At 69.3% G+C, this 26,116-nt stretch overlaps 1 protein-coding gene across 2 annotated transcripts in view; it reads left to right on the forward strand.

Annotated features, from left to right (window-relative positions):
* The window catches only part of usf2l (upstream transcription factor 2, c-fos interacting-like), a 568,951-nt gene that overhangs the window by 114,640 nt on the left and 428,195 nt on the right, over window positions 1-26,116 (forward strand). For both annotated transcript variants that reach the window (XM_072468923.1, XM_072468924.1), the window contains exon 3: window positions 10,596-10,711. In XM_072468923.1, coding sequence (XP_072325024.1) covers window positions 10,596-10,711 — 116 coding nt within the window. The remainder of the gene's footprint in view (window positions 1-10,595; window positions 10,712-26,116) is intronic.

The raw sequence follows: 26,116 nt of genomic DNA on the forward strand, positions 1-26,116 counted from the left end.
GACTGTCTTCCTCGCCCCCTCCCCGACTGTCTGCCCCGTCCCCTCCCCGACTGTCCGCACCGTCCCCTTCCCAACTGTCAGCCCCGTCCCCTCCCCGACTGTCAGCCCCGTCCCCTCCCCGACTGTCAGCCCCGTCCCCTCCCCGACTGTCAGCCCCGTCCCCTCCCCGACTGTCAGCCCCGTCCCCTCCCCGACTGTCAGCCCCGTCCCCTCCCCGACTGTCCTCCCGCCCCCTCCCCGACTGTCCTCCCCGCCCCCTCCCCGACTGTCCTCCCCGCCCCCTCCCCGACTGTCTGCCTCGACCCCTCCCCGGCTGTCTGCCCCGCCCACTCCCCGACAGTCTGCCCCGACCCCTCCCCGACTGTCCGCCCCGCCCCCTTCCCGACTGTCCTGCCCGCCCTCTCCCCGACTGTCCGCCCCGTCCCCTCCCCGACTGTCAGCCCCGTCCCCTCCCCGACTGTCTGCCCCGCCCCTTCCCCGACTCTATGCCCCGCCCCTTCCCCGACTGTATGCCCCGCCCCCTCCCCGACTGTCCGCCCCGCCCCCTCCCCGACTGTCCGCCCCGTCCCCTCCCTGACTGTCCGCCCCGTCCCCTCCCCGACTGTCCGCCCCGTCCCCTCCCCGACTGTTCGCCCCGTCCCCTCCCCGACTGCCTGCACCGTCCCCTCCCCGACTGTCCGCCCCGTCCCCTCCCCGACTGTTCGCCCCGTCCCCTCCCCGACTGCCTGCACCGTCCCCTCCCCGACTGTCCGCCCCGCCCCCTCCCCGACTGTCTGCCCCGTCCCCTCCCCGACTGTCTACCCCGCCCCCTCCCCGTCTCCACCCGTCCCCTCCCCGACTGTCTGCCCGTCCCCTCCACGACTGTCTGCCCGTCCCCTCCCCGACTGTCTGCCCTGTCCCCTCCCCGACTGTCTGCCCCGTCCCCTCCCCGACTGTCTGCTCCGTCCCCTCCCCGACTGTCTGCCCCGTCCCCTCCCCGACTGTCTGCCCCGTCCCCTCCCCGACTGTCTGCCACGCCCCCTCCCCGACTGTCAGCCCCGTCCCCTCCCCGACTCTGCCCCGTCCCCTCCCCGACTGTCCGCCCCGTCCCCTCCCCGACTGTCCGCCCCATCCCCTCCCCGACTGTCCGCCCCGCCCCCTTCCCGACTGTCCTGCCCGCCCTCTCCCCGACTGTCCGCCCCGTCCCCTCCCCGACTGTCAGCCCCGTCCCCTCCCCGACTGTCAGCCCCGCCCCTTCCCCGACTGTATGCCCCGCCCCTTCCCCGACTGTCAGCCCCGCCCCCTCCCCGACTGTCAGCCCCGCCCCCTCCCCGACTGTCAGCCCCGCCCCCTCCCCGACTGTCCGCCCCGTCCCCTCCCCGACGGTTCGCCCTGCCCCCTCCCCGACTGTCCTCCATGCCCCCTCCCCGACTGTCCTCCCCGCCCCCTCCCCGACTGTCTCCCTCGACCCCTCCCCGGCTGTCTGCCCCGCCCACTCCCCGACAGTCTGCCCCGACCCCTCCCCGACTGTCCGCCCCGCCCCCTTCCCGACAATCCTGCCTGCCCTCTCCCCGACTGTCAGCCCCGTCCCCTCCCCGACTGTCAGCCCCGTCCCCTCCCCGACTGTCCGCCCCGCCCCCTCCCCGACTGTCCGCCCCGCCCCCTCCCCGACTGTCTGCCCCGCCCCCTCCCCGACTGTCCGCACCGTCCCCTCCCCGACTGTAAGCCCCGTCCCCTCCCCGACTGTCAGCCCCGTCCCCTCCCCGACTGTCAGCCCCGTCCCCTCCCCGACTGTCAGCCCTGTCCCCTCCCCGACTGTCAGTCCAGTCCCCTCCCCGACTGTCTGCCCCGTCCCCTCCCCGACTGTCTGCCCCGTCCCCTCCCCGACTGTCTGCCCCGTCCCCTCCCCGACTGTCAGCCACGTCCCCTCCCCGACTGTCAGCCCCGTCCCCTCCCCGACTGTCAGCCCCGTCCCCTCCCCGACTGTCAGCCCCGTCCCCTCCCCGACTGTCAGCCCCGTCCCCTCCCCGACTGTCAGCCCCGTCCCCTCCCCGACTGTCAGCCCCGTCCCCTCCCCGACTGTCAGCCCCGTCCCCTCCCCGACTGTCAGCCCCGTCCCCTCCCCGACTGCCTGCCCCGTCCCCTCCCCGACTCTCTGCCCCGTCCCATCCCCGACTGTCTACCCCGCCCCCTCTCCGACTCCGCCCCAACTCCTCTCTGACTCCGCCCCGCCCCCTCCCCGACTTCGCCCCGCCCCGCCCCCGACTGTCCGCCCCGCCCCCTCCCGGACTGTCCGCCCCGTCCCCTCCCCGACTGTCTACCCCGCCCCCTCCCCGTCTCCACCCGTCCCCTCCCCGACTGTCTGCCCGTCCCCTCCACGACTGTCTGCCCGTCCCCTCCCCGACTGTCTGCCCCGTCCCCTCCCCGACTGTCTGCCCCGTCCCCTCCCCGACTGTCTGCTCCGTCCCCTCCCCGACTGTCTGCCCCGTCCCCTCCCCGACTGTCTGCCCCGTCCCCTCCCCGACTCTGCCACGCCCCCTCCCCGACTGTCAGCCCCGTGCCCTCCCTGACTCTGCCCCATCCCCTCCACAACTGTCTGCCCCGTCCCCTCCCCGATTGTCCGCCCCGCCCCCTCCCCGACTGTCCGCACCGTCCCCTCCCCGACTGTAAGCCCCGTCCCCTCCCCGACTGTCAGCCCTGTCCCCTCCCCGGCTGTCAGCCCCGTCCACTCCCCGACTGTCAGCCCCGTCCCCTCCCCGACTGTCAGCCCCGTCCCCTCCCCGACTGTCAGCCCCGTCCCCTCCCCGACTGTCAGCCCCGTCCCCTCCCCGACTGTCAGCCCCGTCCCCTCCCCGACTGTCAGCCCCGTCCCCTCCCCGACTGTCAGCCCCGTCCCCTCCCCGACTGTCAGCCCCGTCCCCTCCACGACTGTCAGCCCCGTCCCCTCCCCGACTGTCAGCCCCGTCCCCTCCCCGACTGTCAGCCCCGTCCCCTCTCCGACTGTCAGCCCCGTCCCCTCCCCGACTGTCAGCCCCGTCCCCTCCCCGACTGTCAGCCCCGTCCCCTCCCCGACTGTCAGCCCCGTCCCCTCCCCGACTGTCCGCCCCGCCCCCTCCCCGACTGTCCGCCCCGCCCCCTCCCCGACTGTCCGTCCCGCCCCCTCCCCGACTGTCCGTCCCGCCCCCTCCCCGACTGTCCGCCCCGTCCCCTCCCCGACTGTATGCCCTGTCCACTCCCCGACTGTCTGCCCCGTCCCCTCCCCGACTGTCTGCCCCGCCCCCTCTCCGTCTCCGCCCCGCCCCCTCTCCGACTCCGCCCCGTCCCATCCCCAACTGTGTACCCCGCCCCCTCTCTGACTCCGCCCCGACTCCTCTCTGACTCCACCCCGCCCCCTCCCAGACTCCGCCCCCTCCCAGACTCCGCCCCGCCCTGACTGTCCGCCCCGCCCCTCCCCGACTGTCCGCCCCGCCCCCTCCCCGACTGTCCGCCCCGCCCCCTCCCCGACTGTCTGCCCCGTCCCCTCCCCGACTGTCTGCCCCGTCCCCTCCCCGACTGTCTGCCCCGTCCCCTCCCCGACTGTCTGCCCCGCCCCATCCCCGACTGTCCGCCCTGTCCCTCACCGACTGTCAGCCCCGTCCCCTCCCCGACTGTCAGCCCCGTCCCCTCCCCGACTGTCTGCCCCGTCCCCTCCCCGACTGTCTGCCCCGTCCCCTCCCCGACTGTCCGCTCCGTCCCCTCCCCGACTGTCCGCCCCTTCCCCTCCCCGACTGTCCGCCCCGTCCCCTCCCCGACGGTTCGCCCTGCCCCCTCCCCGACTGTCCTCCCCGCCCCCTCCCCGACTGTCTGCCTCGACCCCTCCCCGGCTGTCTGCCCCGCTCACTCCCCGACAGTCTGCCCCGACCCCTCCCCGACTGTCCTGCCCGCCCTCTACCCGACTGTCCGCCCCGTCCCCTCCCCGACGGTTCGCCCCGTCCCCTCCCCGACTGTCTGCCCCGCCCTATCCCCGACTGTCCGCCCTGTCCCCTCCCCGACTGTCAGCCCCGTTCCCTCCCCGACTGTCAGCCCCGTTCCCTCCCCGACTGTCTGCCCCGACCCCTCCCCGACTGTCAGCCCCGTCCCCTCCCCGACTGTCAGCCCCGTCCCCTCCCCGACTGTCAGCCCCGTCCCCTCCCCGACTGTAAGCCCCGTCCCCTCCCCGACTGTCAGCCCCGTCCCCTCCCCGACTGTCAGCCCCGTCCCCTCCCCGACTGCCTGCTCCGCCCCCTCTCCGACTCCGCCCCAACTCCTCTCTGACTCCGCCCCGCCCCCTCCCCGTCTACGCCCCGCCCCGCCCCCTCCCCGACTGTCCGCCCCGCCCCCTACCCGACTGTCCGCCTCCGCCCCCTCCCCGACTGTCCGCCCCGCCCCCTCCCCGACTGTCCGCCCCGTCCCCTCCCCGACTGTCCGCCCCGTCCCCACCCCGACTGTCCGCCCCGCCCCCTCCCCGACTGTCCGGCCCGTCCCCTCCCCGACTGTCCGCCCCGTCCCCTCCCCCGACTGTCCGCCCCGTCCCCTCCCCGACTGTCCGCCCCGTCCCCTCCCCGACTGTCCGCCCCGTCCCCTCCCCGACTGTTCGCCCCGTCCCCTCCCCGACTGCCTGCACCGTCCCCTCCCCGACTGTCCGCCCCGCCCCCTCCCCGACTGTCCGCCCCGTCCCCTCCCCGACTGTGTACCCCGCCCCCTCCCCGTCTCCACCCGTCCCCTCCACGACTGTCTGCCCGTCCCCTCCCCGACTGTCTGCCCCGTCCCCTCCCCGACTGTCTGCCCCGTCCCCTCCCCGACTGTCTGCTCCGTCCCCTCCCCGACTGTCTGCCCCGTCCCCTCCCCGACTGTCTGCCCCGTCCCCTCCCCGACTCTGCCACGCCCCCTCCCCGACTGTCAGCCCCGTCCCCTCCCCGACTCTGCCCCGTCCCCTCCCCGACTGTCCGCCCCGTCCCCTCCACGACTGTCCGCCCCATCCCCTCCCCGACTCCGCCCCGTACCCTCCCCGACTGTCCGCCCCGTCCCCTCCCCGACTGTCCGCCCCGTTCCCTCCCCGACTGTCAGCCCCGTCCCCTCCCCGACTGTCAGCCCCGTCCCCTCCCCGACTGTCAGCCCCGTCCCCTCCCCGACTGTCAGCCCCGTCCCCTCCCCGACTGTCAGCCCCGTCCCCTCCCCGACTGTCAGCCCCGTCCCCTCCCCGACTGTCAGCCCCGTCCCCTCCCCGACTGTCAGCCCCGTCCCCTCCCCGACTGTAAGCCCCGTCCCCTCCCCGACTGTCAGCCCCGTCCCCTCCCCGACTGTCAGCCCCGTCCCCTCCCCGACTGTCAGCCCCGTCCCCTCCCCGACTGTCTGCCCCGGCCCCTCCCCGACCGTCCGCCCCGCCCCCTCCCCGACCGTCCGCCCCGCCCCCTCCCCGACTGTCCGCCCCGCCCCCTCCCCGACTGTCCGCCCCGCCCCCTCCCCGACTGTCCGCCCCGCCCCCTCCCCGACTGTCTGCCCCGCCCCCTCCCCGACTGTCCGTCCCGCCCCCTCCCCGACTGTCCGCCCCGTCCCCTCCCCGACTGTATGCCCTGTCCACTCCCCGACTGTCTGCCCCGTCCCACTCCCCGACTGTCTGCCCCGTCCCCTCCCCGACTCTGCCACGCCCCCTCCCCCGACTGTCAGCCCCGTGCCCTCCCTGACTCTGCCCCATCCCCTCCACAACTGTCTGCCCCGTCCCCTCCCCGATTGTCCGCCCCGCCCCCCTCCCCGACTGTCCGCACCGTCCCCTCCCCGACTGTAAGCCCCGTCCCCTCCCCGACTGTCAGCCCCGTCCCCTCCCCGACTGTCAGCCCCGTCCACTCCCCGACTGTCAGCCCCGTCCCCTCCCCGACTGTCAGCCCCGTCCCCTCCCCGACTGTCAGCCCCGTCCCCTCCCCGACTGTCAGCCCCGTCCCCTCCCCGACTGTCAGCCCCGTCCCCTCCCCGACTGTCAGCCCCGTCCCCTCCCCGACTGTCAGCCCCGTCCCCTCCCCGACTGTCAGCCCCGTCCCCTCCACGACTGTCAGCCCCGTCCCCTCCCCGACTGTCAGCCCCGTCCCCTCCCCGACTGTCAGCCCCGTCCCCTCTCCGACTGTCAGCCCCGTCCCCTCCCCGACTGTCAGCCCCGTCCCCTCCCCGACTGTCAGCCCCGTCCCCTCCCCGACTGTCAGCCCCGTCCCCTCCCCGACTGTCCGCCCCGCCCCCTCCCCGACTGTCCGCCCCGCCCCCTCCCCGACTGTCCGTCCCGCCCCCTCCCCGACTGTCCGTCCCGCCCCCTCCCCGACTGTCCGCCCCGTCCCCTCCCCGACTGTATGCCCTGTCCACTCCCCGACTGTCTGCCCCGTCCCCTCCCCGACTGTCTGCCCCGCCCCCTCTCCGTCTCCGCCCCGCCCCCTCTCCGACTCCGCCCCGTCCCATCCCCAACTGTGTACCCCCGCCCCCTCTCTGACTCCGCCCCGACTCCTCTCTGACTCCACCCCGCCCCCTCCCAGACTCCGCCCCCTCCCAGACTCCGCCCCGCCCCGACTGTCCGCCCCGCCCCTCCCCGACTGTCCGCCCCGCCCCCTCCCCGACTGTCCGCCCCCGCCCCCTCCCCGGACTGTCTGCCCCGTCCCTCCCCGACTGTCTGCCCCCGTCCCCTCCCCGACTGTCTGCCCAGCCCCATCCCCGACTGTCCGCCCTGTCCCCTCACCGACTGTCAGCCCCGTCCCCTCCCCGACTGTCAGCCCCGTCCCCTCCCCGACTGTCTGCCCCGTCCCCTCCCCGACTGTCCGCTCCGTCCCCTCCCCGACTGTCCGCCCCTTCCCCTCCCCGACTGTCCCGCCCCGTCCCCTCCCCGACGGTTCGCCCTGCCCCCTCCCGACTGTCCTCCCCGCCCCCTCCCCGACTGTCTGCCTCGACCCCTCCCCGGCTGTCTGCCCCGCCCACTCCCCGACAGTCTGCCCCGACCCCCTCCCCGACTGTCCTGCCCGCCCTCTACCCGACTGTCCGCCCCGTCCCCTCCCCGACGGTTCGCCCCGTCCCCTCCCCGACTGTCTGCCCCGCCCTATCCCCGACTGTCCGCCCTGTCCCCTCCCCGACTGTCAGCTCCGTTCCCTCCCCGACTGTCTGCCCCGACCCCTCCCCGACTGTCAGCCCCGTCCCCTCCCCGACTGTCAGCCCCGTCCCCTCCCCGACTGTCAGCCCCGTCCCCTCCCCGACTGTAAGCCCCGTCCCCTCCCCGACTGTCTGCCCCGCCCCATCCCCCGACTGTCCGCCCTGTCCCCTCCCCGACTGTCAGCCCCGTTCCCTCCCCGACTGTCTGCCCCGACCCCTCCCCGACCGTCCGCCCCGCCCCCTCCCCGACTGTCCGCCCCGCCCCCTCCCCGACTGTCCGCCCCGCCCCCCTCCCCGACTGTCCGCCCCCGCCCCCTCCCCGACTGTCCACCCCGCCCCCTCCCCGACTGTCCGCCCCGTCCCCTCCCCGACTGTATGCCCCGTCCACTCCCCGACTGTCTGCCCCGTCCCCTCCCCGACTGTCTGCCCCGTCCCCTCCCCGACTCTGCCACGCCCCCTCCCCGACTGTCAGCCCCGTGCCCTCCCTGACTCTGCCCCATCCCCTCCACAACTGTCTGCCCCGTCCCCTCCCCGATTGTCCGCCCCGCCCCCTCCACGACTGTCCGCACCGTCCCCTCCCCGACTGTTAGCCCCGTCCACTCCCCGACTGTCAGCCCCGTCCCCCTCCCCGACTGTCAGCCCCGTCCCCTCCCCGACTGTCAGCCCCGTCCCCTCCCCGACTGTCAGACCCGTCCCCCTCCCCGACTGTCAGACCCGCCCCCTCCCCGACTGTCAGCCCCGTCCCTTCCCCGACTGTCAGCCCCGTCCCTTCCCCGACTGTCAGCCCCGTCCCCTCCCCGACTGTCAGCCCCGTCCCCTCCCCGACTGTCAGCCCCCGTCCCCTCCCCGACTGTCAGCCCCGTCCCCTCCCCGACTGTCAGCCCGCCCCTCCCCGACTGTCAGCCCGTCCCCTCCCCGACTGTCAGCCCCGTCCCCTCCCGACTGTCAGCCCCGTCCCCTCCCCGACTGTCAGCCCCGTCCCCGTCTGTCTCTCTCTCTCTCTCCGTCTCTCTCTCTCTCCCTCTCCCTGTCTCTCTCTCTCCCTGTCTCTCTCTCTCTCCCCTGTCTGTGTCTCTCTCTCTCGCTCTCCGTCTCTCTCTCTCCCTCTCCCTGTCTCTCTCTCTCCCTCTCCCTGTCTCTCTCTTTCCCTCTCCTGTCTCTCTCTCTCCCTCTCCCTGTGTCTCTGTCTCTGTCTCCCTGTCTCTCCCCTTAACGGGTCAGAACTATACAGGAATAGTCATCTGCATGTAACGAGACCCTGTGTTCCAATCCCCCCTCCCCCGGACTAGCCCCTTCCAGTCCTTTGATGCTCTCAGCGCCATCGCCAATGGCTCTACAGCCAAGGTAAACAACAGTGGGGAGAGTGGACATCCCTGCCTCGTTCCCCCGGCTCAGTCTGAAATAGTCCGAGCTCACCCGGTTCGTCCGCACGCTCGACACCAGCACTGGTACAACAACCGGACCCAGTCTACAAAGCCCTGCCCAAACCCTAACCGCCCCAGTACCTCCCACAAATACTTCCACTCCCCCCCCCCCCCCCCCCCCCCCCGGTCAAAGGCCTTCTCCGTGTCCATAGCGACCGCCCCTTCCACCTCCCTCCCCTAGGAGGGCATCATGACATTCAAAAGCCTTCTAACATTGGCCGTTAACTGCTTCCCTTTGACAAATCCCGCCTGGTCCTCCCCTATCACCCCGGAACGCAATCCTCTATCCTCAAGGCCAAAATCTTGGCCAGCAATTTAGCGTCTATATTTAGTAGGAAGATTGGTCTATATGACCCGCATTGTTCTGGGCCCCTCTCCCACTTCAGGATCAATGAGATCAAAGCCTGTGACATTGTTGGGGGAAGGACGCCTCGCCCCCTAGCCTCATTAAATGCCCTCACCAGTAACGGACCAGCACCCCAGAAAACCTCTTATAGAATTCCACTGGGTAGCCATCCGACCCCGGGGCCTTGCCCGACTGCGTGACCTCCAATACCTCAACAATCTCGATCGGGGGCTCCCAGCCTCTCCACCAACCCTTCCTCCACCTTTGGAAAGTCCTCGCCTTCCAAAAACTGCCTCAGCCCCTCCACCGTAGCCGGGGGCTCCGACTCATACAGCCGACTGTAAAATTCCTTGAACACCCCGTTCACCCCTGCTGGGTCCAAGACCGTGTTCCTCGCTCTATTCTTCACTCTTCCCATCTCCCTCATGTTATGGGCCAGGGTTTCAAAAAATCCAAAGTATATCATAAAGTTCACCTGACCCACGACTTTTAATAGATTGTGGTTATGGGGATCACAAGGGCTTACTCTGTAGGTGTGATGTAACAGAGATCTGAAGTAAAACAAAACCATCTTTATTTATCAATCTAGTTAATACTTTATAAACACACAGTAAACATCTTAATAACTATTAACACCAATAATCCCCACAGATACAATATTCTATAAGTAATCCTTCATAACTTTCCTAACAACATCCATAAGACCAAAAGACTCTTTTTTACAGAAAGACAGCAGGTTTAAATTCTCTACAGAAACAGGTATTACTTTGAAATCACCCAAATGAACATTCTTTAGCTTGTAGAGCTAGCCATACGCATCTGCTTGCTTCCACTGCAGCTCTTCACTCTGGAAACGAAACTAAAACACACAGACACACACCAGCTTTTTTGCTCAAAGCGAAAGTAAAAGCAGAGTCACAGTTCAGCTCCACCAACACACTGACATCACTGCAGCTATTTGATAAACATCCATTTCTTAAAGGTGCATGCACTACAGCTATTTGATAAACATCCATTTCTTAAAGGTACTCTCACATGACACTGGTCGCCACCCGTTTCCTGAGCTGGTGTGCAAACATTCTACTGGCCTCTCCCCATACTCGTACACCGCCCCTCACGCCTTCCTCAACTGTCCCACCACCTTCCCTGCGGATATCAGACCAAACTCCACCTGCAGCTTCTGCCGCTCCTTAACCGCCTCCAGGGTTTCAGAATACCTTCTATCCACCTGGAGGATCTCCCTAACCAGCCTATCCATCTCTGCCCAGTCCACCTTCTCCCTTCGATCCCATATCGAAATCAGCTCCCCCTAATCACTGCCTTCAGTGCCTCCCATGCTATTGCTGCCGAAACCTCCTCTGTGTTATTTATCTCCACATAACTCTGGATGGCCTCCGTCACACGCCCGCACACCCCCTCATCCGCGAACAATCCTACATCCAGTCTCCATTGTGGGCGCTGGCCCCCCCCCTCCATGCTCACCCGTAAATCCTCCCAGTGTGGGGCATGGTCCGACACAACAATCGCCGAATACTCGGTATCCACCACCCTGCCAGTAAAGGGTGTGTAACTTCAATCGAGGCGTGTTCCCCGGACTGGCCTTGGAGTGGTTGAGGGGATTGGCAGCTCTGTGGGTTGGGTTGGGAGGGAGGGCGAGTGGACGATGAATTGTTTCAATTGGAATGTTTTTCTCTGTTTCCCTGTGGTAGGGGACAGCAGCAACGCAGACGAACAGACGGCAGTGGCGATCGCAAGCGTACAGCAGGCGGCATTCGCTGATCATAACATCCAGTATCAGTTTCGGACAGAGAACAATGGTGGGCAGGTAAACAGGGAGCGGGGGAGGGTGGGAGACGGAAACACACAGCGCCCAGCAGCACAACCTGTCCCCCTTCATTGTGATCAACATTCCCACGGGCTAGAGATGGGCAGAGCGAGAGAGAGAGAGAGATGGGCAGAAAGAGGCAGAGAGAGAGAGACAGGCAGATAGTGTGGGGCGAGATGGGGGCACAGTGGTTAGCACTGCTGCCTCACAGCTCCAGGGACCCGGATTACACACCAGCCTCGGGTGACTGTGTGGAGTTTGCACATCCTCCCCGTGTGTGCGTGGGTTTCCTCCAGGTGCTCCGGTTCCCTCCCACAGTCCAAAGATGTGCGGGTTAGGTGGATTGGCCGTGAACAAATTGCCCTTTTGTGTCCTAAGGTTAGGCGCGGTTACGATCTCATGACGGGGAGTGAGGGAGACGGAGAGTGAGGGAGACGGAGACGGAGAGTGAGGGAGACGGAGAGTGAGGGAGACGGAGAGTGAGGGAGACGGTGAGAGTGAGGGAGACGGAGACGGAGAGTGAGGGAGACGGAGAGTGAGGGAGACGGAGAGTGAGGGAGACGGTGAGAGTGAGGGAGACGGTGAGAGTGAGGGAGACGGTGAGAGTGAGGGAGCGAGACGGTGAGAGTGAGGGAGACGGCGAGAGGGAGCGAGACGGCGAGAGGGAGGGAGACGGAGAGAGGGAGGGAGACGGAGAGAGGGAGCGAGACGACGAGAGTGAGGGAGACGGAGAGTGAGGGAGACGGTGAGAGTGAGGGAGACGGTGAGAGTGAGGGAGACGGTGAGAGTGAGGGAGACGGTGAGAGTGAGAGAGACGGAGAGTGAGAGAGACGGAGAGTGAGGGAGACGGAGAGAGGGAGGGAGACGGAGAGAGGGAGGGAGACGGTGAGAGGGAGGGAGACGGAGAGAGGGAAATAGACGGTGAGAGGGAGGGAGACGGTGAGAGTGAGCGAGACGGTGAGAGGGAGGGAGACGGAGAGAGGGAGGGAGACGGCGAGAGGGAGCGAGACGGAGAGAGGGAGGGAGGCGGAGAGAGGGAGGGAGACGGAGAGAGGGAGGGAGACGGCGAGAGGGAGGGAGACGGCGAGAGGGAGGGAGACGGAGAGTGAGGGAGACGGAGAGTGAGGGAGACGGAGAGTGAGGGAGACGGGGAGTGAGGGAGACGGAGAGGGAGGGAGACGGAGAGGGAGGGAGACGGTGAGAGGGAGGGAGACGGCGAGAGGGAGGGAGACGGCGAGAGGGAGGGAGACGGAGAGAGGGAATGAGACGGAGAGAGGGAGCGAGACGGAGAGAGGGAGCGAGACGGGGAGAGGGAGGGAGACGGCGAGAGGGAGCGGGACGGTGAGAGGAAGCGAGACGGAGAGAGGGAGCGAGACGGGGAGAGGGAGGGAGACGGTGAGAGGGAGCCAGACGGAGACTGGGAGCGAGACGGGGAGAGGGAGCGAGACGGAGACTGGGAGCGAGACGGGGAGAGGGAGCGAGACGGGGAGAGGGAGCGAGACGGAGAGAGGGAGCGAGACGGGGAGAGGGAGGGAGACGGTGAGAGGGAGCCAGACGGAGAGAGGGAGCGAGACGGAGACTGGGAGCGAGACGGGGAGACGGAGTGAGAGGCTGGGAGACAGAGACTGGGAGCGAGACGGAGAGAGGGAGCGAGACGGTGAGAGGGAGCGAGACGGGGAGAGGGAGCGAGACGGAGACTGGGAGCGAGACGGAGAGAGGGAGCGAGACGGCGAGAGGGAGCGAGACGGCGAGAGGGAGCGAGACGGCGAGAGGGAGCGAGACGGAGAGAGGGAGGGAGACGGTGAGAGGGAGCGAGACGGAGAGAGGGAGCGAGACGGGGAGAGGGAGCGAGACGGTGAGAGGGAGCGAGACGGTGAGAGGGAGGGAGACGGCGAGAGGGAGGGAGACGGCGAGAGGGAGGGAGACGGCGAGAGGGAGCGAGACGGCGTGAGGGAGAGAGACGGCGAGAGGGAGCGAGACGGAGAGAGGGAGGGAGACGGCGAGAGGGAGCGAGACGGCGCGAGACGGCGAGAGGGAGCGAGACAGAGAGAGGGAGCGAGACGGTGAGAGGGAGCGAGACGGAGAGAGGGAGGGAGCCGGTGAGAGGGCGAGAGGGAGGGAGACGGCGAGAGGGAGCGAGACGGAGAGAGGGAGCGAGACGGTGAGAGGGAGCGAGACGGTGAGAGGGAGCGAGACGGCGAGAGGGAGCGAGACGGAGAGAGGGAGCGAGACGGAGAGAGGGAGCGAGACGGCGAGAGGGAGCGAGACGGCGAGAGGGAGGGAGATGGAGAGAGGGAGGGAGACGGAGAGAGGGAGCGAGACGGCGAGAGGGAGCGAGACGGCGAGAGGGAGCGAGACGGTGAGAGGGAGGGAGACGGTGAGAGGGAGGGAGACGGAGAGAGGGAGGGAGACGGAGAGTGAGGGAGACGGAGAGTGAGGGAGATGGAGAGTGAGGGAGACGGCGAGAGTGAGGGAGACGGAGAGTGAGGGAGACGGAGAGTGAGGGAGACGGAGAGTGAGGGAGACGGAGAGTGAGGGAGACGGCGAGAGGGAGCGAGACGGCGAGAGTGAGGGAGACGGAGAGTGAGGGAGACGGAGAGTGAGGGAGACGGAGAGTGAGAGAGACAGAGAGTGAGAGAGACAGAGAGTGAGAGAGACAGAGAGTGAGAGAGACAGAGAGTGAGAGAGACAGAGAGTGAGAGAGACGGGGAGTGAGAGAGACGGGGAGTGAGGGAGACGGGGAGTGAGGGAGACGGGGAGTGAGGGAGACGGAGAGTGAGGGAGACGGAGAGTGAGGGAGACGGAGAGTGAGGGAGACGGAGAGTGAGGGAGACGGAGAGTGAGGGAGACGGAGAGTGAGTGAGACGGAGAGTGAGGGAGACGGAGAGTGAGGGAGACGGAGAGTGAGAGAGACGGGGAGTGAGAGAGACGGGGAGTGAGGGAGACGGGGAGTGAGGGAGACGGGGAGTGAGGGAGACGGAGAGTGAGGGAGACGGAGAGTGAGGGAGACGGAGAGTGAGGGAGACGGAGAGTGAGGGAGACGGAGAGTGAGGGAGACGGAGAGTGAGGGAGACGGAGAGTGAGGGAGACGGAGAGTGAGGGAGACGGAGAGTGAGGGAGACGGAGAGAGTGAGGGAGACGGTGAGAGTGAGGGAGACGGTGAGAGTGAGAGAGACGGAGAGTGAGAGAGACGGAGAGGGAGGGAGACGGAGAGAGGGAATGAGACGGAGAGAGGGAGGGAGACGGTGAGAGGGAGGGAGACGGTGAGAAGGAGGGAGACGGTGAGAGTGAGCGAGACGGCGAGAGGGAGCGAGACGGCGAGAGGGAGGGAGACGGGGAGAGGGAGGGAGACGGGGAGAGGGAGGGAGACGGGGAGAGGGAGGGAGACGGAGAGAGGGAGGGAGGCGGAGAGAGGGAGGGAGGCGGAGAGAGGGAGGAGGGAGACGGAGAGAGGGAGCGAGACGGCGAGAGGGAGCGAGACGGCGAGAGGGAGCGAGACGGTGAGAGGGAGCGAGGGAGCGAGACGGCGAGAGGGAGCGAGACGGCGAGAGGGAGCGAGACGGAGAGAAGAAGCGAGACGGCGAGAGGGAGGGAGACGGCGAGAGGGTGCGAGACGGAGAGAGGGAGCGAGACTGAGAGAGGGAGCGAGACGGAGAGAGGGAGGGAGCGAGACGGCGAGAGGGAGGGAGACGGAGATAGGGAGCGAGACGGTGAGAGGGAGCGAGACGGTGAGAGGGAGCGAGACGGCGAGAGGGAGCGAGACGGCGAGAGGGAGCGAGACGGCGAGAGGGAGCGAGACGGAGAGAGGGAGCGAGACGGAGAGAGGGAGCGAGACGGCGAGAGGGAGCGAGACGGCGAGAGGGAGCGAGACGGAGAGAGGGAGCGAGACGGCGAGAGGGAACGAGACGGAGAGAGGGAACGAGACGGTGAGAGGGAGCGAGACGGCGAGAGGGAGCGAGACGGCGAGAGGGAGCGAGACGGCGAGAGGGAGCGAGACGGCGAGAGGGAGCGAGACGGCGAGAGGGAGCGAGACGGCGAGAGGGAACGAGACGGAGAGAGGGAACGAGACGGTGAGAGGGAGCGAGACGGTGAGAGGGAGCGAGACGGTGAGAGGGAGCGAGACGGTGAGAGGGAGCGAGACGGTGAGAGGGAGCGAGGGAGCGAGACGGCGAGAGGGAGCGAGACGGCGAGAGGGAGCGAGACGGCGAGAGGGAGCGAGACGGCGAGAGGGAGCGAGACGGCGAGAGGGAGCGAGACGGAGAGAGGGAGCGAGACGGTGAGAGGGAGCGAGTGGGTGAGAGGGAGCGAGGGAGCGAGACGGTGAGAGGGAGCGAGACGGGTAGAGGGAGCGAGACGGTGAGAGGGAGCGAGACGGTGAGAGGGAGGGAGACGGTGAGAGGGAGGGAGACGGCGAGAGGGAGCGAGACGGCGAGAGGGAGCGAGACGGCGAGAGGGAGCGAGACGGGGAGAGGGAGCGAGACGGGGAGAGGGAGCGAGACGGTGAGAGGGTGCGAGACGGTGAGCGGGAGCGAGACGGCGAGAGGGAGGGAGACGGGAAGAGGGAGCGAGACGGTGAGACGGAGAGAGGGAGCGAGACGGAGAGAGGGAGGGAGACGGCGAGAGGGAGCGAGACGGCGAGAGGGAGAGAGACGGGGAGAGGGAGCGAGACGGGGAGAGGGAGCGAGACGGGGAGAGGGAGCGAGACGGCGAGAGGGAGCGAGACGGCGAGAGGGAGCGAGACGGCGAGAGGGAGCGAGACGGCGAGAGGGAGCGAGACGGCGAGAGGGAGCGAGACGGGGAGAGGGAGCGAGACGGGGAGAGGGAGCGAGACGGTGAGAGGGTGCGAGACGGCGAGCGGGAGCGAGACGGCGAGAGGGAGGGAGACGGGAAGAGGGAGCGAGACGGTGAGACGGAGAGAGGGAGCGAGACGGAGAGAGGGAGGGAGACGGCGAGAGGGAGCGAGACGGCGAGAGGGAGAGAGACGGGGAGAGGGAGCGAGACGGGGAGAGGGAGCGAGACGGGGAGAGGGAGCGAGACGGGGAGAGGGAGCGAGACGGCGAGAGGGAGCGAGACGGCGAGAGGGAGCGAGACGGCGAGAGGGAGCGAGATGGCGAGAGGGAGAGAGACGGGGAGAGGGAGCGAGACGGGGAGACGGAGCGAGACGGTGAGAGGGAGCGAGACGGTGAGAGGGAGCGAGACGGAGAGAAGGAGCGAGACGGAGAGAGGGAGGGAGACGGTGAGAGGGAGCGAGACGGAGACTGAGAGCGAGACGGAGAGAGGGAGCGAGACGGCGAGAGGGAGCGAGACGGAGAGAGGGAGCGAGACGGGGAGAGGGAGCGAGACGGTGAGAGGGAGCGAGACGGCGAGAGGGAGGGAGACGGCGAGAGGGAGCGAGACGGAGAGAGGGAGGGAGACGGCGAGAGGGAGCGAGACGGCGTGAGGGAGAGAGGGAGGGAGACGGCGAGAGGGAGCGAGACGGCGCGAGACGGCGAGAGGGAGCGAGACGGAGAGAGGGAGCGAGACGGTGAGAGGGAGCGAGACGGAGAGAGGGAGGGAGCCGGTGAGAGGGAGCGAGACGGCGAGAGGGAGGGAGACGGCGAGAGGGAGCGAGACGGCGAGAGGGAGGGAGACGGGGAGAGGGAGGGAGACGGTGAGAGGGAGCGAGACGGACAGAGGGAGCGAGACGGTGAGAGGGAGCGAGACGGGGAGAGGGAGCGAGACGGTGAGAGGGAGGGAGACGGTGAGAGGGAGGGAGACGGCGAGAGGGAGCGAGACGGCGAGAGGGAGAGAGACGGGGAGAGGGAGAGAGACGGGGAGAGGGAGCGAGACGGGGAGAGGGAGCGAGACGGCGAGAGGGGGCGAGACGGCGAGAGGGAGCGAGACGGCGAGAGGGAGCGAGACGGGGAGAGGGGGCGAGACGGCGAGAGGGAGCGAGACGGCGAGAGGGAGCGAGACGGCGAGAGGGAGCGAGACGGCGAGAGGGAGGGAGACGGCGAGAGGGACGGAGACGGCGAGAGGGACGGAGACGGCGAGAGGGAGCGAGACGGAGAGAGGGAGCGAGACGGCGAGAGGGAGCGAGACGGCGAGGGGGAGCGAGACGGCGAGAGGGAGCGAGACGGGGAGAGGGAGCGAGACGGTGAGAGGGAGGGAGACGGAGAGAGGGAGCGACACGGAGAGAGGGGGCGAAACGGTGAGAGGGGGCGAAACGGTGAGAGGGGGCGATACGGGGAGACGGAGAGTGACGGGGAGAGGGAGCGAGACGGTGAGAGAGAGCGAGACGGGGAGACGGAGCGAGACGGGGAGACGGAGAGAGACGGGGAGAGGGAGCGAGACGGGGAGACGGAGAGAGACGGGGAGAGGGAGCGAGACGGTGAGAGGGAGGGAGACGGGGAGAGGGAGCCAGACGGAGAGAGGGAGCAAGACGGGAGACGGAGAGAGACGGGGAGAGGGAGCGAGACGGTGAGAGGGAGCGAGACGGGGAGACGGGGAGACGGTGAGAGGGAGCGAGACGGCGAGAGGGAGGGAGACGGGCAGAGGGAGCGAGACGGGGAGAGGGAGCGAGACGGTGAGAGGGAACGAGACGGAGAGAGGGAGCAAGACGGGGAGACGGAGAGAGACGGGGAGAGGGAGCGAGACCGGGAGAGGGAGCGAGACGGGGAGACGGGGAGACGGTGAGAGGGAGCGAGAGGGAGCGAGACGGGGAGAGGGAGCGAGACGGTGAGAGGGAGCGAGACGGCGAGAGGGAGGGAGACGGCGAGAGGGAGCGAGACGGCGAGAGGGAGCGAGACGGCAAGAGGGAGCGAGACGGCGAGAGGGAGCGAGACGGGGAGAGGGAGCGAGACGGAGAGAGGGAGGGAGACGGCGAGAGGGAGGGAGACGGCGAGAGGGAGGGAGACGGCGAGAGGGAGCGAGACGGCGAGAGGGAGGGAGACGGCGAGAGGGAGGGAGACGGCGAGAGGGAGCGAGACGGCGAGAGGGAGGGAGACGGAGAGAGGGAACGAGACGGTGAGAGGGAGCGAGACGGTGAGAGGGAGGGAGACGGAGAGAGGGAACGAGACGGAGAGAGGGAACGAGACGGAGAGAGGGAACGAGACGGTGAGAGGGAGCGAGACGGTGAGAGGGAGCGAGACGGTGAGAGGGTGCGAGACGGCGAGAGGGAGCGAGACGGCGAGAGGGTGCGAGACGGCGAGAGGGAGGGAGACGGCGAGAGGGAGGGAGACGGCGAGAGGGAGGGAGACGGCGAGAGGGAGCGAGACGGCGAGAGGGAGCGAGACGGCGAGAGGGAGCGAGACGGCGAGAGGGAGCGAGACGGGGAGAGGGAGGGAGACGGTGTGAGGGAGGGAGACGGTGAGAGGGAGGGAGACGGTGAGAGGGAGCGAGACGGTGAGAGGGAGGGACACGGTGAGAGGGAGCGAGACGGCGAGAGGGAGGGAGACGGCGAGAGGGAGCGAGACGGCGAGAGGGAGCGAGACGGCGAGAGGGAGCGAGACGGCGAGAGGGAGCGAGACGGCGAGAGGGAGCGAGACGGCGAGAGGGAAGGAGACGGCGAGAGGGAGCGAGACGGCGAGAGGGAGCGAGACGGCGAGAGGGAGCGAGAGGGAGCGAGACGGCGAGAGGGGGCGAGAGGGAGCGAGACGGCGAGAGGGAGCGAGACGGCGAGAGGGAGCGAGACGGCGAGAGGGAGGGAGACGGCGAGAGGGAGGGAGACGGCGAGAGGGAGGGAGACGGCGAGAGGGGAGCGAGACGGGGAGGGGGAGCGAGACGGGGAGACGGAGCGAGACGGTGAGAGGGAGCGAGACGGAGAGAGGGAGCGAGACGGAGAGCGAGAGGGAGACGGGGAGAGGGAGCGAGACGGGGAGAGGGAGCGAGACGGGGAGAGGGAGCGAGAGGGAGGGAGACGGCGAGAGGGAGGGAGACGGCGAGAGGGAGCGAGACGGCGAGAGGGAGCGAGACGGAGAGAGGGAGCGAGACGGTGAGAGGGAGGGAGACGGTGAGAGGGAGGGAGACGGTGAGAAGGAGCGAGACGGCGAGAGGGAGCGAGACGGGGAGAGGGAGGGAGACGGTGAGAGGGAGCTAGACGGTGAGAGGGAGCGAATCGGTGAGAGGGAGGGAGACGGTGAGAGGGAGGGACACGGTGAGAGGGAGCGAGACGGCGAGAGGGAGCGAGACGGCGAGAGGGAGCGAGACGGCGAGAGGGAGCGAGACGGCGAGAGGGAGCGAGACGGCGAGAGGGAGGGAGACGGCGAGAGGGAGGGAGACGGCGAGAGGGAGGGAGACGGCGAGAGGGGAGCGAGACGGGGAGGGGGAGCGAGACGGGGAGACGGAGCGAGACGGTGAGAGGGAGCGAGACGGAGAGAGGGAGCGAGACGGAGAGCGGGAGGGAGACGGGGAGAGGGAGCGAGACGGGGAGAGGGAGCGAGACGGGGAGAGGGAGCGAGAGGGAGGGAGACGGCGAGAGGGAGGGAGACGGCGAGAGGGAGCGAGACGGCGAGAGGGAGCGAGACGGAGAGAGGGAGCGAGACGGTGAGAGGGAGGGAGACGGTGAGAGGGAGGGAGACGGTGAGAAGGAGCGAGACGGGGAGAGGGAGCGAGACGGGGAGAGGGAGCGAGACGGTGAGAGGGTGCGAGACGGTGAGCGGGAGCGAGACGGCGAGAGGGAGGGAGAAGGGGAGAGGGAGCGAGACGGCGAGAGGGAGCGAGCCGGCGAGAGGGAGCGAGACGGCGAGAGGGAGCGAGACGGCGAGAGGGGGCGAGACGGCGAGAGGGGGCGAGACGGCGAGAGGGAGCGAGACGGCGAGAGGGAGCGAGACGGCGAGAGGGAGGGAGACGGCGAGAGGGAGCGAGACGGGGAGAGGGGGCGAGACGGGGAGAGGGGGCGAGACGGGGAGAGGGGGCGAGACGGAGAGAGGGAGCGAGACGGAGAGAGGGAGCGAGACGGCGAGAGGGGGCGAGACGGCGAGAGGGAGGGAGACGGCGAGAGGGAGGGAGACGGCGAGAGGGAGACTGACGGCGAGAGGGAGCGAGACGGCGAGAGGGAGCGAGACGGAGAGAGGGAGGGAGACGGTGAGAGGGAGGGAGACGGCGAGAGGGAGCGAGACGGCGAGAGGGAGCGAGACGGCGAGAGGGAGCGAGACGGCGAGAGGGAGCGAGACGGCGAGAGGGAGCGAGACGGCGAGAGGGAGCGAGACGGCGAGAGGGAGCGAGGACGGCGAGAGGGAGCGAGACGGCGAGAGGGAGCGAGACGGGGAGAGGGAGCGAGACGGGGAGAGGGAGCGAGACGGGGAGAGGGAGCGAGACGGGGAGAGGGAGCGAGACGGGGAGAGGGAGCGAGACGGGGAGAGGGGGCGAGACGGCGAGACGGGGAGAGGGAGCGAGACGGGGAGAGTGGGCGAGACGGGGAGAGTGGGCGAGACGGAGAGAGGGAGCGAGACGGCGAGAGGGAGCGAGACGGCGAGAGGGAGGGAGACGGCGAGAGGGAGCGAGACGGCGAGAGGGAGCGAGACGGAGAGACGGAGGGAGACGGTGAGAGGGAGCGAGACGGGGTGAGGGAGCGAGACAGGGAGAGGGGGCGAGACGGCGAGAGGGGGCGAGACGGGGAGAGGGGGCGAGACGGAGAGAGGGAGCGAGACGGAGAGAGGGTGCGAGACGGCGAGAGGGAGGGAGACGGCGAGAGGGAGGGAGACGGCGAGAGGGAGGGAGACGGAGAGAGGGAGCGAGACGGTGAGAGGGAGGGAGACGGTGAGAGGGAGGGAGACGGTGAGAAGGAGCGAGACGGGGAGAGGGAGCGAGACGGGGAGAGGGAGCGAGACGGTGAGAGGGTGCGAGACGGTGAGTGGGAGCGAGACGGCGAGAGGGAGGGAGAAGGGGAGAGGGAGCGAGACGGCGAGAGGGAGCGAGCCGGCGAGAGGGAGCGAGACGGCGAGAGGGAGCGAGACGGCGAGAGGGGGCGAGACGGCGAGAGGGGGCGAGACGGCGAGAGGGAGCGAGACGGCGAGAGGGAGCGAGACGGCGAGAGGGAGCGAGACGGCGAGAGGGAGGGAGACGGCGAGAGGGAGCGAGACGGGGAGAGGGGGCGAGACGGGGAGAGGGGGCGAGACGGGGAGAGGGGGCGAGACGGGGAGAGGGGGCGAGACGGAGAGAGGGAGCGAGACGGAGAGAGGGAGCGAGACGGCGAGAGGGGGCGAGACGGCGAGAGGGAGGGAGACGGCGAGAGGGAGGGAGACGGCGAGAGGGAGACTGACGGCGAGAGGGAGCGAGACGGCGAGAGGGAGCGAGACGGAGAGAGGGAGGGAGACGGTGAGAGGGAGGGAGACGGCGAGAGGGAGCGAGACGGCGAGAGGGAGCGAGACGGCGAGAGGGAGCGAGACGGCGAGAGGGAGCGAGACGGCGAGAGGGAGCGAGACGGCGAGAGGGAGCGAGACGGCGAGAGGGAGCGAGGACGGCGAGAGGGAGCGAGACGGCGAGAGGGAGCGAGACGGGGAGAGGGAGCGAGACGGGGAGAGGGAGCGAGACGGGGAGAGGGAGCGAGACGGGGAGAGGGAGCGAGACGGGGAGAGGGAGCGAGACGGGGAGAGGGGGCGAGACGGCGAGACGGGGAGAGGGAGCGAGACGGGGAGAGTGGGCGAGACGGGGAGAGTGGGCGAGACGGAGAGAGGGAGCGAGACGGCGAGAGGGAGCGAGACGGCGAGAGGGAGGGAGACGGCGAGAGGGAGCGAGACGGAGAGAGGGAGCGAGACGGAGAGACGGAGGGAGACGGTGAGAGGGAGCGAGACGGGGTGAGGGAGCGAGACAGGGAGAGGGGGCGAGACGGCGAGAGGGGGCGAGACGGGGAGAGGGGGCGAGACGGAGAGAGGGAGCGAGACGGAGAGAGGGAGCGAGACGGCGAGAGGGAGCGAGACGGCGAGAGGGAGCGAGACGGGGAGAGGGAGCGAGACGGGGAGAGGGAGCGAGACGGCGAGAGGGAGCGAGACGGCGAGAGGGAGCGAGACGGGGAGAGGGAGCGAGACAGGGAGAGGGAGCGAGACGGCGAGAGGGAGCGAGACGGGGAGAGGGAGCGAGACGGGGAGAGGGAGCGAGACGGCGAGAGGGAGCGAGACGGGGAGAGGGAGGGAGACGGTGAGAGGGAGCTAGACGGTGAGAGGGAGCGAGACGGTGAGAGGGAGGGAGACGGTGAGAGGGAGGGACACGGTGAGAGGGAGGGACACGGTGAGAGGGAGCGAGACGGCGAGAGGGAGCGAGACGGCGAGAGGGAGCGAGACGGCGAGAGGGAGCGAGACGGCGAGAGGGAGCGAGACGGCGAGAGGGAGCGAGACGGCGAGAGGGAGCGAGACGGCGAGAGGGAGCGAGACGGCGAGAGGGAGCGAGACGGCGAGAGGGAGCGAGACGGCGAGAGGGAGCGAGAATGCGAGGGGGAGCGAGACGGGGAGGGGGAGCGAGACGGGGAGACGGAGCGAGACGGTGAGAGGGAGCGAGACGGAGAGAGGGAGCGAGACGGAGAGCGGGAGGGAGACGGGGAGAGGGAGCGAGACGGGGAGAGGGAGCGAGACGGGGAGAGGGAGCGAGAGGGAGGGAGACGGAGAGAGGGAGCGACACGGAGACTGGGAGCGAGACGGCGAGAGGGAGCGAGACGGCGAGAGGGAGGGAGACGGGGAGACGGAGAGAGACGGGGAGAGGGAGCGAGACGGTGAGAGGGAGCGAGACGGGGAGACGGAGCGAGACGGGGAGACGGAGAGAGACGGGGAGAGGGAGCGAGACGGGGAGACGGAGAGAGACGGGGAGAGGGAGCGAGACGGCGAGAGGGAGCGAGACGGTGAGAGGGAGCGAGACGGGGAGAGGGAGCGAGACGGGGAGAGGGAGCGAGACGGCGAGAGGGAGCGAGACGGCGAGAGGGAGAGAGACGGAGAGAGGGAGCGAGACGGGGAGAGGGAGCGAGACGGCGAGAGGGAGCGAGACGGGGAGAGGGAGCGAGACGGCGAGAGGGAGCGAGACGGCGAGAGGGAGCGAGACGGGGAGAGGGAGGGAGACGGTGAGAGGGAGCTAGACGGTGAGAGGGAGCGAGACGGTGAGAGGGAGGGAGACGGTGAGAGGGAGGGAGACGGTGAGAGGGAGGGACACGGCGAGAGGGAGCGAGACGGCGAGAGGGAGCGAGACGGCGAGAGGGAGCGAGACGGCGAGAGGGAGCGAGACGGCGAGAGGGAGCGAGACGGCGAGAGGGAGCGAGACGGCGAGAGGGAGCGAGACGGCGAGAGGGAGCGAGAAAGCGAGGGGGAGCGAGACGGGGAGGGGGAGCGAGACGGGGAGACGGAGCGAGACGGTGAGAGGGAGCGAGACGGAGAGAGGGAGCGAGACGGAGAGCGGGAGGGAGACGGGGAGAGGGAGCGAGACGGGGAGAGGGAGCGAGACGGGGAGAGGGAGCGAGAGGGAGGGAGACGGAGCGAGGGAGCGACACGGAGACTGGGAGCGAGACGGCGAGAGGGAGTGAGACGGCGAGAGGGAGGGAGACGGGGAGACGGAGAGAGACGGGGAGAGGGAGCGAGACGGTGAGAGGGAGCGAGACGGGGAGACGGAGCGAGACGGGGAGACGGAGAGAGACGGGGAGAGGGAGCGAGACGGGGAGACGGAGAGAGACGGGGAGAGGGAGCGAGACGGTGAGAGGGAGCGAGACGGGGAGACGGAGCGAGACGGGGAGACGGAGAGAGACGGGGAGAGGGAGCGAGACGGGGAGACGGAGAGAGACGGGGAGAGGGAGCGAGACGGTGAGAGGGAGGGAGACAGGGAGAGGGAGGGAGACGGGGAGAGGGAGCCAGACGGAGAGAGGGAGCAAGACGGTGAGAGGGAGGGAGACGGGGAGACGGTGAGAGGGAGGGAGACGGCGAGAGGGAGCCAGACGGAGAGAGGGAGCAAGACGGGAGACGGAGAGAGACGGGGAGAGGGAGCGAGACGGTGAGAGGGAGCGAGACGGGGAGACGGTGAGAGGGAGGGAGACGGGGAGAGGGAGTGAGACGGCGAGAGGGAGGGAGACGGGGAGAGGGAGCGAGACGGGGAGAGGGAGCGAGACGGTGAGAGGGAGCGAGACGGTGAGAGGGAACGAGACGGAGAGAGACGGGGAGAGGGAGCGAGACCGGGAGCGAGACGGCGAGAGGGAGCGAGACGGGGAGAGGGAGCGAGACGGGGAGAGGGAGCGAGACGGGGAGACGGGGAGAGGGAGCGAGACGGGGAGAGGGAGCGAGACGGCGAGAGGGAGCGAGACGGCGAGAGGGAGCGAGACGGCGAGAGGGAGCGAGGAGGGAGCGAGACGGCGAGAGGGAGCGAGACGGCGAGAGGGAGCGAGACGGCGAGAGGGAGCCAGACGGAGAGAGGGAGCGAGACGGTGAGAGGGAGCGAGACGGTGAGAGGGAGGGAGACGGTGAGAGGGAGGGAGACGGTGAGAGGGAGGGAGACGGTGAGAGGGAGCGAGACGGCGAGAGGGAGCGAGACGGGGAGAGGGAGCGAGACGGCGAGAGGGAGAGAGACGGAGAGAGGGTGCGAGACGGGGAGAGGGAGCGAGACAGGGAGAGGGAGCGAGACGGGGAGAGGGAGCGAGACGGCGAGAGGGAGCGAGACGGCGAGAGGGAGCGAGACGGCGAGAGGGAGCGAGACGGCGAGAGGGAGCGAGACGGGGAGAGGGAGGGAGACGGTGAGAGGGAGCTAGACGGTGAGAGGGAGCGAGACGGTGAGAGGGAGGGAGACGGTGAGAGGGAGCGAGACGGGGAGAGGGAGGGAGACGGTGAGAGGGAGCTAGACGGTGAGAGGGAGCGAGACGGTGAGAGGGAGGGAGACGGTGAGAGGGAGGGAGACGGTGAGAGGGAGGGACACGGCGAGAGGGAGCGAGACGGCGAGAGGGAGCGAGACGGCGAGAGGGAGCGAGACGGCGAGAGGGAGCGAGACGGCGAGAGGGAGCGAGACGGCGAGAGGGAGCGAGACGGCGAGAGGGAGCGAGACGGCGAGAGGGAGCGAGAAAGCGAGGGGGAGCGAGACGGGGAGGGGGAGCGAGACGGGGAGACGGAGCGAGACGGTGAGAGGGAGCGAGACGGAGAGAGGGAGCGAGACGGAGAGCGGGAGGGAGACGGGGAGAGGGAGCGAGACGGGGAGAGGGAGCGAGACGGGGAGAGGGAGCGAGAGGGAGGGAGACGGAGCGAGGGAGCGACACGGAGACTGGGAGCGAGACGGCGAGAGGGAGTGAGACGGCGAGAGGGAGGGAGACGGGGAGACGGAGAGAGACGGGGAGAGGGAGCGAGACGGTGAGAGGGAGCGAGACGGGGAGACGGAGCGAGACGGGGAGACGGAGAGAGACGGGGAGAGGGAGCGAGACGGGGAGACGGAGAGAGACGGGGAGAGGGAGCGAGACGGTGAGAGGGAGGGAGACAGGGAGAGGGAGGGAGACGGGGAGAGGGAGCCAGACGGAGAGAGGGAGCAAGACGGTGAGAGGGAGGGAGACGGGGAGACGGTGAGAGGGAGGGAGACGGCGAGAGGGAGCCAGATGGAGAGAGGGAGCAAGACGGGAGACGGAGAGAGACGGGGAGAGGGAGCGAGACGGTGAGAGGGAGCGAGACGGGGAGACGGTGAGAGGGAGGGAGACGGGGAGAGGGAGTGAGACGGCGAGAGGGAGGGAGACGGGGAGAGGGAGCGAGACGGGGAGAGGGAGCGAGACGGGGAGAGGGAGCGAGACGGTGAGAGGGAGCGAGACGGTGAGACGGTGAGAGGGAACGAGACGGAGAGAGACGGGGAGAGGGAGCGAGACCGGGAGCGAGACGGCGAGAGGGAGCGAGACGGGGAGAGGGAGCGAGACGGGGAGAGGGAGCGAGACGGGGAGACGGGGAGAGGGAGCGAGACGGGGAGAGGGAGCGAGACGGCGAGAGGGAGCGAGACGGCGAGAGGGAGCGAGACGGCGAGAGGGAGCGAGGAGGGAGCGAGACGGCGAGAGGGAGCGAGACGGCGAGAGGGAGCGAGACGGCGAGAGGGAGCGAGACGGAGAGAGGGAGCGAGACGGTGAGAGGGAGCGAGACGGTGAGAGGGAGCGAGACGGTGAGAGGGAGGGAGACGGTGAGAGGGAGGGAGACGGTGAGAGGGAGGGAGACGGTGAGAGGGAGCGAGACGGCGAGAGGGAGCGAGACGGGGAGAGGGAGCGAGACGGCGAGAGGGAGAGAGACGGAGAGAGGGTGCGAGACGGGGAGAGGGAGCGAGACGGGGAGAGGGAGCGAGACGGGGAGAGGGAGCGAGACGGCGAGAGGGAGCGAGACGGCGAGAGGGAGCGAGACGGCGAGAGGGAGCGAGACGGCGAGAGGGAGCGAGACGGGGAGAGGGAGGGAGACGGTGAGAGGGAGCTAGACGGTGAGAGGGAGCGAGACGGTGAGAGGGAGGGAGACG

This window comes from Scyliorhinus torazame, chromosome 12, assembly GCF_047496885.1.
Source record: "Scyliorhinus torazame isolate Kashiwa2021f chromosome 12, sScyTor2.1, whole genome shotgun sequence".
Classification (NCBI taxonomy): domain Eukaryota; kingdom Metazoa; phylum Chordata; class Chondrichthyes; order Carcharhiniformes; family Scyliorhinidae; genus Scyliorhinus; species Scyliorhinus torazame.